Here is a 12,768-nt window from a genome sequence, read left to right on the forward strand (position 1 = left end):
GTTCAATTGCAATTCCTAGTCACCTACACTGATTTACCCATAAGCCACTTTATCAAATCTCTCAAAAAGAATTAAAAGTTCATCTACAAAGAACCAACACCTGACTGTCATGCATCACTGTCAGACTGAATTGAACCAGGCAGACTTGTGTAGAATGTTCATCTGAAACAAGGGGGGGAAAAAACGATCTATTTCCTCAGACCACCCTCAATCTGACACCACATCATTCTAAACAAGCTTAATGTCAGATCTCAAGAACACTAGACGTAATGGGAAAATCTAACATCTCCGGCTCAATATTGATTCAAAACCACTGTAAATTAATAATTCAAAAATTCAAGGAAGGTTTTATATGGGGCAATATTTGACATTGTGCATTTGCACTCCACTTTGATTATTTTGCATCCTTCCTTTATTAAAATACAATAGGATCACTGAAAGATATTAGTGTTATCTGAGCAGGAGATAAAAACACACTAGTCTGCAGAACAGATAAACAGCTGTGAAATAAGCAGCAATAGTGATGAGCCTCCTTTTGTGGTCTGACCAGTGAAAAACAAGCTGGGATAGTACAAAGTGAGAATCACTCAGCCATGCTTTAAATAACTTTTTAAAAGCCCCATCCATCTGAGATTAGAGCAGTCCTGGTAGGAGAGGGAGGGAAAGGGGCTCTCAATGTTGGATTAATAATGGATTTATTTCAAGCATTCCATCAGTAATGTTCAGAGAGGGGCTGCAGATGTTACTTTAGTGATTACATTGAGAGGACAAAGAGGGAAAACATGACAATGTTTTGAAAATGATGCTTTAGGTCTGGAAAGAGCTCGTCTTGCTTGTCAAGTGAATACGCTTATGAAACATTTTAGTTTAACTTTTTTTTAAATGAGATTTGCAATTTTTGCAATAAAATCAGGGACAAGACTAAATAGGCCTACGTTTTTGCATCAACCACCTGAATCAGACAATTTATACAAAAATAAATAAATAAAAAACAAGAATGGGTAAGAGGGTTGCAAATTGTCCCTAAATAAAAGTATCATTCAGTAGGAGCCACATATTATTTTGGAGTTATTGATAAAAATACAAGACACTAACCTCCCATATATTTAAGCAGGCAAAAGTTGGAATATATATATATATATATATATATATATATATATATATATATAAATATACATACATACATACATACGCACACACACACACACACACATACACACACACCTTTCCTCCAGGGGTTCCCAGATCCTTCAATTTTGTCCAAATAATGTCTGTATTTGAGGGACTTGAGAGATTACTGGGGAGAAAAAGGAAAACAGATGGAGAGGAAAGAAATATGTAGGAGAGAGAACGAGGACAGTATTAAAACAGGCAGACAGGTGAACAGACAGAGATACTGTATGTACAAGAGCTTTGTCATTCATTCATTCATTCATTCTGGATTTAGACTCAAATAATCCCATCACATCATGGCCTAAATTCTGGTCTACAAAGCTTTCATGTAGTCTGACTTTTACTATATTAATCAAATGAGCAGATTAGAAATATATAATATGCCCCAAAACAGACAAATACAATGAGGTGGAGACCTCACATGGTCCCAATTATGATTCATTCACAGAAAGTAAAAGGTCAGGTCAGGTCAAAAAAAAAAAATAAAATAAATAAAAAAGGAAAGCGAGACAGGACAAGTCAGTTTATTTTTTTTCTTTTCTTTTAATAGAAAGGCATCAGGATGAAGGTTCTTGAATTCAGGCCCTTAACTGTAAAAGCAAAGGGTGATAATTTACACCCGTTTACCACAAACACCACCCAGCCCACCCACCCCAACATCAGGCAGGAGAAACAAACACATTTACACAGTAATACGACTGAATGCTGTGACTCCCAGTAAATAAAGCCTTTTTTCTTCAAGTAAAGACAAAAAAACAAAACCACATTTTTTTTTTAGGCAAGAATAACGCCAAATACCACACAAAGAGCAAATAAAGTTTGGGAGAAACAGAATGCACACTTAGAGAGACAGACTGTATGTTGTTTTTATAACACTTTGGGTCAATTCCAAATTCTGTTCCAGTTACTTTAAAGATTTAAAGGTATGATTCACCCAATAGTGAATATTCTGTTATCATTTATTCACCCTCATGTCATTCCAAACCGGTATCCCTTTATATCAATAGCAGAATGCCCATGTTTTTGTTTTTTCCTCAACAGGGTGAAAATGGATTCCTGGTCCCTATTTTATTTTTGTGAAATATAGAAAGTCATACAGGTTTGGAAAGACATGAGGGTGAGTAAATGATCACAATTTTCATTTTGGAGTGAACTATCCTTGGTAAAACGAATAATCAAAACTACATCCTTTTCTGATTTTTTATGATTTTTATAACTCAATTCAAAAATTCTGAATTTCTGAAAAGGGCAATGCAAAACAATACTGTAAGCACGTCTTAAAACTGATAAGACATGTTTGATTGGTAAAGGGTGCAATACTTGAGCGAGGCTTCATGAATTTGCAAGGCATCTCTAATAACATCCTGAGCACAATACAGTCGATAGTTCCACCACACTGGGCTTCTGAACACAGGGTGAACAAGGAATAGGATAGACAGATAAAAATATACACAATCATTAAATCGTTTTCTCAGCTGTCATATTTATACATTTTGTGCTCAATGTCCCTTTATAAAATAACTTCTCTTTAAGCAACAACAGCAACAAAATCAAAACACAGGAGACAGCAGTCAATATCCAGAAGAAAAAAAAACACTGGAAATCACATGAAAGCAACATTTTTCCATGCCACAAGCTTCGGGTGTCATCTCACATTCAGACTTTTTCATTCCTTACTTTAATAAACAAACAAGGAGACATTTTCTGAACAGTCTTCACCAGTGCTGACAGGTTCACCAAGTAAAAGTGCCGAGTTGGGGAAAACAAGAAAGAAACATGACAGCATTGTACAAATCCATGCAGAGAGCACTTCCATTCTCCACCGTGTTTAGGTTGGTAGTCTTGTGAACATGCTTACCGGATCATTGTGGAAGATATATCTAACCTTTACTCATTCATCTGGGTGAAATATTATACTGGAACATCTCTCTTTCTGCTGAAGGCCACTTTGAGCTTTCAGGGAGAGACGGACGAAGAGAAAACTACTGCAGAAAAGCTTCCAAGAACAGACAAATCAACACGAAAATCCAAACTACAGAGATAAAAAAAATAAACAAAAAGCAAAACAAACAAAAACTGAGAAATAAAAAAGAAAATCAAAAACTCAGTGTTGTTATTTAAGGATTACAGTACCAAGACATAAATGCACTGGGAATATCATCTATTTTATAACAGTATCCTTTACCCGATTTCGAAATCTCACACACACAGACGCACACACACACATCTACTCCTAATGGAGTACGGAACCCTCACTGGCCACGCCCCTCAAACTTCATCAGCCAATCACCTGCCTTGCCTAGCATGCTTGACAGCTTCACTCCAGTGCTGATGTCATGGGCAGGTTCAAGAGACCGTCTTTAGTCTGTAGAGCTTCAGTGTGGTTCTTTCATCCATCCATCCATCCTTTCCACAACTGCATTCAGTCAGGAGTACTTCTCCATTTTTCATCTTCTCGTTCTCTACAGAGAGGTGGATGGGAGCTTTTTCACCCGTCTCTGCGCCAGGAATGAGGACTCGATGGGCTTTAGCTCAGGGGGTGGTTGGGAACTCTTCAGCGCTGAGTATGTGGCGGCCATCGCCCCCTGTGAGGAGAAAGTAGTAGTAGGTGAAGTAATAGACCAACATTTATGTTATATACAATATGTGTAATAATAGCCTCATGGCAGCGGTACCTTGACAAGCTTGGCATCTTGGTGTTGTAGCTGGCTGTTGGGAAGTTTGTCTCTCTGAACAATCCACGGATGCTTCAGGACCTGCTTGGCTGTGAGCCTCTGGTGAGGGTCCACATGGAGCATCTTAGAGACCAAGTCCTGCATGGAAAAGCATGTGTGTAAGAAAATAAAATCCTGTCAGAGAGGTTTGAATGGATAAGGGTGGGGTCATGGCCTACTTTGGCAGCATCAGACACCGCATCCCAGTTGCCTCCCGTCAGAGTAAAGCGGCCACTTCCTATCCGACTCAGAATATCTTCTGGAGTGTCTTCTGGTCCGTTGGCAAATGGCGTAAAACTGGAACAATTAAAAACCAAAGGAAAAATGATTGTGGGAGGGTTTTCAGTGTTTACAGTATGTGTTGAAATTGAGAGTGTAATATTTATTAATAATGGAAGATAATGTGTGTGTGTGTTCTTACCCAGCAAGCATAGTGTAAAGTAATACTCCAAGACTCCAAATATCACAACCCTCATCATAGCCCTGTCTCTTCAGTACCTGCAACACAAAACAGAACAGATATTGAGAAAAATATTAAAACTCCACATCACTGACCCCAGATAATTTAAAGTCACATAATACAAACTAGGGCTGTCAAACGATTAATCACGATTAATCGCATACGAAATAAAAGTTTGAGTTTGCCTAATATATGTGTGAGTACTGTGTGTAATTATTATGTATATATAAATACAAACACATCCATGTATATATATTTGAGAAATATTTACAAGTATATGTATTTATTTATATTTTTATATAATTTATATTATATATAAATACATTTTTTTGTACATAAATAACATAGTTCTCTTAAATATATACATTAATTTGTGTGTATTTATAGATACATATTATTTACACACATTACTCACACATATATTAGGCAAACTCAAACTTTTATTTTGTATGCGATTGATCGCGATTAATCGTTTGACAGCCCTAAAACAAACTGCGTTTTGCTACCAACAATTCCTGTAGAGAACCCTACATGGTTAAATTGAATGTTTTTCATTAACACTGAAGTTTAAAACATTGGGCATACTAAAGTAGTAAAGGGAGGTGACTGGCTGAAGTTTGAGGGGCATGGCCAATGAGGGTTCTACATTCCCTTAGTAGGTGTAGGTGTGTGTTTGTGTGTGTGTGTGTGAGAGAGATTTCAAAGATACTGTTTATTGGTCTATACAGCATTTCCCATTCCCAGTTTTGAGAATAACCACTCACCTCAGGTGCTACAAAGTTGGCAGTATAGCAGGGTGTCATGAGGAGACCGTTGTCTGCCCTTAGCTGTTTGGCAAAGCCAAAATCACAGATGCGCAGAGATTCTGGATTTCCAGACTCGTCGACATACAGAATATTACTGGGCTTCAGATCCCTGTGCACAACCTGTAAAAAAACAGAGAACACAAGGGATAAAATAACTTACATTTTGCTGCAAAACTCACAAACAACTACAAATCTACCTGACATCTTTAGGTGCAAAACATTTATATCCACCAAATATTAACTGTACCATTAATAGTACAGTAGTTATGAAAGACTATAATATAATATATTTAGTGTTACAATTGCCCCCAATTATACCCAATTCTCTTCATCCGCTTCTATAATGCTTTAAAAAACTACAGTATAATGTTAATCCAAAGAACCCTATCAATTGTGGTTCTTCTGGGAAAGACATCAACATAAAAACTAAAGAACAGAAGAGGGCCTAGGGAAGAGCCTTGGGGAACACCCTTAAAAACAAGGGGAAAATCTAGGCTTTGTCACAAGCTGTGAATTATAAATGACAGATTCTGTATTAGTGGCAAGTTTTTATCTACAAAATAAATGTGATTGTGTTCATCCATGCATGTTTTCTCACCCCTTGAGAATGCAGGTATTCCACGGTTTTTGTGATAGTGTGCAGCACAGCACTAGCCTCTCTTTCAGAGAAAAACTTCTGCTTGAGGATTCTGTCCAGCAGCTCACCTCCTCGCATCAACTCAGTGACCAGGTACACCTGCTTCCCATTATCATAGACCTGAAATACAACATGTTGGAGTGGTAGTATTTTTCTCTCTCTGTCATATTTAAAAAAATGCAGATGATTCCTGCAGATTAGATAATTGTGTTTATTTATTTTTTTTAAGTTATTGTACTTACATCTTTGAGAGTGATGATGTTGGGATGCTGGCCGTATCTCAGCAGGATCTCAATCTCTTCAGATGGGTCGGTGCTTGTTTTATCAATTACCTATCAGCATTATACAGTAGGTTATGTATTAGACCACATGTATCTAAAAACCCTTTTAGTGAACATAGCCTCATCTTTTTAATGATGACAATTAGTTAAAAGAGAATTTAAAAGCAAATATATTTTATTTAAATGAAGATATGTTCCACAAAGCATCCGAATATCTCTTGAAAAACCAAAGGAATTGATTGTAAAATGCAAGATGGTTAGGTAAACTAATCTAACCTAACCAAAAATGCTGATGCCAATGAGAGAAATGAATTCAAAGACACCTGTATGACTTGAGTACAATTATAAGACAAGTTAGGGAAGTGAGGCTCTAACCTTTACTGCATACTCTGTGTTGGTTGCTTTGTGTATGCAGCGTTTGCAGACAGAGAAAGAGCCCATGCCAATGTCCTCTTTCAGCACGTAACCGTCACTGAACAAGATGTTCTTACCATGAAGCTGCTGCTTGGAGGCAGGTACACAACAGAGAACAGAATATTAGAACAGACACACACACACACACACACACACACACACACACACGTATATGCAGTTTACGGGGACTCTCCATAGATGTAATGGTTTCTATACTGTTCAAATTATATATTCTATCCCTCTACACTACTCCTACCCCTAAACCTAACAATCACAGGAAACTGTCTGCATTTTTTGAATTTCCAAAAAAACACCATTTAGTATGTTTTTAAGCCATTTGGTTTACGAGGACACAAGAAGTGTCTTCATAAACCATATTTACGTTGTAATACCCATGTTGTTATACAAATCTTTGTCCTCATAAACCATGTATACAAGAACACACACACACACACACACCATCAACAGTAAAATCTAATAATTACAAAGTAATTACATCTTTTCACACACAGACACAAACACTACTCATTATTAGTTTGAACTCAGTAGAGATTATAACGGATAACAGAATATCACTAAAAACGGAGTAAAGACATTTACATTTTACAGAATTACTACACTGCACTTATGATTGCAGAAATCATTTTCCACAAGTCACATCCTTCATTAAAGGATTAGTCCACTTTTAAATACACTTTTCCTGATAAATTTACTCACCCCCATGTCATCCAAGATGTTCATGTCTTTCTTTTGTCAGTTGAAAACAAATGAAGGTTTTTGAAGAAAACATTCCAGGATTTTTCTCCTTACAGTGGATTTCAATGGCTACCAACAGATTGAAGGTCAAAATTACAGTTTCAGAGCAGCTTCAAGGGCTTTAAACGATACCAGATGAGTAATAAGGGTCTTATCTAGCGAATCGATCGGTCATTTTCGAAAAAAATACAACCGTTTATGCTTTATAAACAAAATATCGCCTTGAACGTACTTTCCGCTTCCGCATTCTTCATAGCGCTTACGCTGAATGTCCTACGCCTTCCCTATTCTACTTACGGAACGAACGTGGCGCCAGTTTCGTTTTTTTCCGTAACTTGAATTAGGGAAGGCGTAGGACATTCAGCGTAAACGTTATGAAGAATGCGGAAGCGGAAAGTACGTTCAAGGCGATATTTTGTTTATAAAGCATAAACGGTTGTATTTTTTTCGAAAATGACCGATCGATTCCCTAGATAAGACCCTTATTACTCATCTGGTACCGTTTAAAGCCCTTGAAGCTGCACTGAAACTGTAATTTTGACCTTCAACGTGTTGGTAGCCATTGAAATCCACTGTAAGGAGAATAATCCTGGAATGTTTTCCTCAAAAACCTTCATTTCTTCTTGGATGACATGGGGGTGAGTAAATTTATCAGGAAAAGTGTATTTAAAAGTGGACTAATCCTTTAACATTTAACTACTGCATCATGTCTATTAAACTGTATTACACTCACTCTTCATAAAGTAAAACAAACTGAAAAGGTAGAAATACTGCTCTCTAGTGGTCAGATAAATTCACTTAATCATAAATCATAGGATGACTACATGACATGTTCTGGGTTAAAAACAAGTTCAACTCTAACCTGATACGATTTAATTGTGCTATAAGTGAACGCCTCTTAAATAATCCTTGCAGATATTAATGTCACACATCTTTTCTGGCATCTTTATGAGCATCACATGAAAGTTATAGCAATTACCAACTTGTAACATGGCACTAAAACATAATTATTTTCTGACAGCATGCCACAGATCAATTCAAGCCTAACATTCAACCCTTTAATATTGTCATACAGCATCTAAAAGCTGAAGGGAAATGTCACAAAGAGTTGTTTTACCTGTACCACAGGGTGTGGAGGGGGTTGAGAGGGCTCCTCTTTGCCTTCCTCCTCTAGCATCGCTGTGGCAACAAAGCTGAAGCCCCGGAAGAGCTGATGAGCCCCGGCGCTGGGAGGAACGCCTGGGGAATCTGAGAAAGGCCAAGAGCAAAGAAACCATGAAGCCCACACGCATATTCCATTTTAGCTGCTGATGACATTTGAAAAATCCACCCAAAGCTCCAAATCTACTGCAGCGAGCTCAGCTTGAAGATCAGGAAGAAAACACAGCCATCTGTTCTATGACTAGCTTATTCATGAAAAGACCTTGGACACTATTAAAGGGATAGTTCACCCAAAAAAGAAATAGTCATCCAAAGATACATTTTGCGATTAATTTCTTAACATTTGGTCCGTCCCTTACTCAGAGCTATCGTACAGATTCAGAAGAATAGCTTCTAGTGCTGTTATGAATTTTTTTTGTCTTTTTTTGACAGCCCCTGACAGTCTCCATCCACATGTATTATATGTAAAAGAGCAACTTTATGCCAAACATTCTTCTAAACTCCTCTTTTTGTTTTTCACATAATGAACTATCCCTTTAAATTCCCCCATAGTTTGTTTTAAATGTCAGTTTGAGTGGCCTAACTACTCTCGCATAGATATGACCTCTCACCTTTGGGTGTACGAGAAGTGAACTCCGAATCGAAGTAAAAGGTGTCGTCAGGTCTGGCCACTGCTGGCTTGAACGGGGGTTTTATCTCTCGCCTGAAGAGTTTCTGAAAATGATTATACATTTCTTGTTACATTCAGCTCTAACTGGTTGGGAGGACAAGTCTGTAATAGAAGTACTTCTTTAGAGTTGCAGTAATCTGAAGTATGATCTTACATTCCAATCAATTGTCATGAAGAACGAATGGCGTTTGATTTCCTCGGCTCCATCTGATCCAGATCCTGGTAACAGTTAAAGTATGAATAAAACAAGAAAAAACACTCCATACTATGAAAATATAGAACATTTAAATAAAATGTTCATTTCAATTACCTTAATCTAATGTCAAATACATCAATGTAACTGAATTAATTTGGAAAGGAAGCTATTAATGCTGTTTAAAAGGTTAAACTAAATCACAAATAATATATAAAACAAACAATCTGACTGTGTATACGTTACCCAGTCTGTTGGTGGGGTTCCTCTTGAACAGAGCTCTCAGTAAACTCTGAGCTTCAGCGCTCAGGAACTGAGGCATCCCCAACCTTGCTCTGAAGAGATAACCAAAAAATGATCATGACTCAGACACTGAATAATGCTCACAACATATACACTACCATTCAAACGTTTGGGGTGGTTAAGACTTTCTTTAACACTTATAGGGTCTTTGGGGTCTGCACAGACCCCAAACGATGTTTGCTCAATTAAAAAAAAATGTTCTCTTTGTCCAAATGACATGAAACTTTGTACAGTTGTTAACACTTTCTAGATCTACAAAGAAAAAAAAAATTTTTTGAGTGATATCTTGTTTTTATGTTAGTGTAAAAAAAGGGTCACACTCAGGGTCTTCTAGACAACAAAATGTAATTTTGTAACAAAATAATTGTTTTTTAAAAAACAAATGTAATTTTACTCTGTTTATTAATGTTTTTACTTCATATTTGTGCAGTTTTTATAGGATTTGTCATATCTTTTAAATTTATATAAATAAATAAATATATTTTTTTTTATACAAAAACAGCTTATTATGTAAAATTCACTTTATAAAAGACCCACATTTCTAACTTTCATTCATGGGGATAACATGGATAATTTGACATGGTTTAGTGTAAGATTTTTGTCTACCTTTTGGAAAATGCAGTTTTAAAAGTAAAAAAAATATATCACTTTTACCAGTAGATAGCTGCAGAGCTCCACTATTTCCTATGTGCTATTTGACTGACGGAAAGACATCTTTTCACAAGTATTTTTCAGTTGGATTTATATCTAAATATTATGAAATCACAATTATGACAATAAAAGACAATAAAAATGACTTTTTAAAGTTTAGCATTTTATTGTACTGAAAAAAATAAGTTTTTCAAAAATGTTGATTTTGAGGATGAATATTGTCCATTTTCTAAGTGGAGTCTCATCATAATGTAACAATATTGAAAAACTGATTTTTTTCATTACAAAAAATACTAAACTTTGACAAAAAGTAGGCTTTATTGTTATATTTATTTAGATATGAATCCAACTGAAAAAAACTTATGAAAAGATGTCTTTCAGTCAGTCAAATAACACATAGCAAATAGTGGAGCTCTGCAGCCATCTACTGGTAAAAATGATAGTTTTTTTTTACTTTTATAACTGCATTTTCCAAAAGATGGGCAAAAATCTTACACTAAACCATGTCAAATTATCCATGTTATCCCCATGAATGAAATTTAGAAATGTGGGTCTTTTATAAAGTGAATTTTACATAAAAAGCTGTTTTTGTACAAAAACCTATTTAAAAAAATATTTTTAAATTTATTTATATAAATTTAATAAATATGATAAATCCTCCTGCACAAACATGGAGTAAAAACATTAATAAACAGAATAAAATTACATTTGTTTAAAAAAAAAAAGTATTTTGTTACAAAATTGCATTTTGTTGCCTGGGGTCTGTGGAGACCCCGAAGACCCTGAGTGTACTTTCCAAACGAAGACCGCACAAGGGTTAAAGAAATCTCTTATCCAGTGCAGCTTACTTGATCAAGAATACAATAAAAACTGTAATATATAGTGAAATATTATTCCAATTTAAAATGTCATTTATTCCTGTAATGGTAAAGCTGAATTTTCACTTGGCATTAGTGTAACAATCCATCAGAAATCATTCTAATATGCTGATTTGATGCTATGTTTAAAATGTTTTTCGTTTAACAGCTCGCTAGTAGCAAATGAAGTAAACCAGTGAAATGGAAAGTTTCTGATTAACTGAACAAAAAACAAGCCCAATCATTACTAAAACACATTTATCCTAAATGCTTCATTTAAAATAACAATTTCACAACATTATTTACTTTAAGACTAGGCTTCATCTCTATGAAAACATCATAAATCAAAAGATTCTCACTTCAGGATGAGATTCATTGTTTCTTTTCTGTCTTTTCCCTGGAATGGCAGTGACCCGGTAAGCATCTCAAACTGTATGAAAGAGAAGCAGAAAGCAACCATTAAATCCAAACAAATCGGACTCAATTTAAGTGACATCAAAGCAGGTTTTCTCAATTTCTATGTGAATCTGGACATACCATCAGTACCCCAAATGACCACCAGTCAGCGCTGTGGGTGTGTCCCTGCCGATTAACCACCTCTGGAGCCATGTATTCCACCGTCCCGCAGAAGGAGTAAGCCTTCTTCTCATGGTCGATAGCTTCCTTACACAGCCCAAAATCTGACAGAAATAACAAAACCAATTACACCAATTAAATAAAACACTTAATCTCTATCCTTTGATAAAGCACAGTGTCTTTATTGTACCTGTGAGTTTGATATGGCCCTCTTCATCCAGGAGGATGCTAGAAAATTGAACACAGAAATATGTTTGTAATGCCATTTTGAGTCAGTCAGGTTAAAATCACAGTAACTGAGGTCTTATCCAGCACAAGTTGAAGAATTCATGGTGTGTACATGTGTTTGTAAGGTCAAGTATCTCCTCAATGAGTTTATGTTCAATGTGTGTGTGTGTGTGTTAAGTACTTCTCAGGTTTGAGATCTCTGTAGATAATGCCGAGACCGTGTAGGTGATCTAGACCCAGTGCCAGCTCAGCCAGATAAAACTTCACATCTTCTTCTGTGAACATCACCTGCACACCAAAGAGATTGAGTGAATACAAAGGAGAAAAAGATATTGTGCTCATTGTTATGAGTATTATATACCTCTTTTGACAGCCTGGTGAATAGATCGCCCCCTCTGAGGAAGTCCAGAATCAGATAGAGTTTACCCTCAGTCTGAAAGGCTGAACACATATACACAAAGAGTGCGCTTACGACCAGCGTGTTAACAATGAAGTTTATCTGATCTGTTAGTAATTAATGATAAGCTCCCACAGCTTCCTGTATAATATAAGGCTTCCAAGAAGGTAAATTGCATGACTGCAATGTTAAATTACTCAATATGAATGTAATGGACGACAACAACAACAACTGTACTCTTCACATTAATTAGAGGATAAGAATTATTCAGGAACACTGAATTAAAATGATTTGATAATTCCTGCTTAATAAAATTTCAACAACAAGCTGTATTATCACTGACTTCCACTTCCACTCAAAGTGCCTTTTGTGTCATTTAAAGGGACAGTTGATCCAAAAATCATAACCATCATGTCATTAAAGCTTCAAAAACCAAAAGACCAAATTTTAAGTTGTTATTCACTAAATATCAGCCCATCCGGTTGGCTGTT

At 36.1% G+C, this 12,768-nt stretch overlaps 1 protein-coding gene across 6 annotated transcripts in view; it reads right to left on the reverse strand.

Annotated features, from left to right (window-relative positions):
• Positions 1-1,696: 1,696 nt before the first annotated feature.
• The window catches only part of rps6ka1 (ribosomal protein S6 kinase a, polypeptide 1), an 82,579-nt gene continuing 71,507 nt past the window's right edge, over positions 1,697-12,768 (reverse strand). For 5 of the 6 annotated variants that reach the window (XM_048191920.1, XM_048191921.1, XM_048191925.1 and 2 more), the window contains 17 exons: positions 12,242-12,321; positions 12,062-12,168; positions 11,843-11,880; positions 11,614-11,756; positions 11,436-11,506; positions 9,512-9,600; positions 9,227-9,291; positions 9,014-9,116; positions 8,359-8,489; positions 6,447-6,575; positions 6,033-6,122; positions 5,752-5,910; positions 5,112-5,273; positions 4,309-4,385; positions 4,067-4,184; positions 3,849-3,986; positions 1,697-3,758 (listed from right to left, as the gene is read on the reverse strand). In XM_048191920.1, the coding sequence (XP_048047877.1) occupies positions 3,636-3,758; positions 3,849-3,986; positions 4,067-4,184; positions 4,309-4,385; positions 5,112-5,273; positions 5,752-5,910; positions 6,033-6,122; positions 6,447-6,575; positions 8,359-8,489; positions 9,014-9,116; positions 9,227-9,291; positions 9,512-9,600; positions 11,436-11,506; positions 11,614-11,756; positions 11,843-11,880; positions 12,062-12,168; positions 12,242-12,321 (1,823 nt within the window). In that variant the 3' untranslated portion in view covers positions 1,697-3,635. The remainder of the gene's footprint in view (positions 3,759-3,848; positions 3,987-4,066; positions 4,185-4,308; positions 4,386-5,111; positions 5,274-5,751; positions 5,911-6,032; positions 6,123-6,446; positions 6,576-8,358; positions 8,490-9,013; positions 9,117-9,226; positions 9,292-9,511; positions 9,601-11,435; positions 11,507-11,613; positions 11,757-11,842; positions 11,881-12,061; positions 12,169-12,241; positions 12,322-12,768) is intronic. The other variant, XM_048191919.1, reaches the window with a different exon arrangement.

The sequence above is a fragment of the Megalobrama amblycephala genome, linkage group LG5, assembly GCF_018812025.1.
Source record: "Megalobrama amblycephala isolate DHTTF-2021 linkage group LG5, ASM1881202v1, whole genome shotgun sequence".
Taxonomy (NCBI): Eukaryota; Metazoa; Chordata; class Actinopteri; order Cypriniformes; family Xenocyprididae; genus Megalobrama; species Megalobrama amblycephala.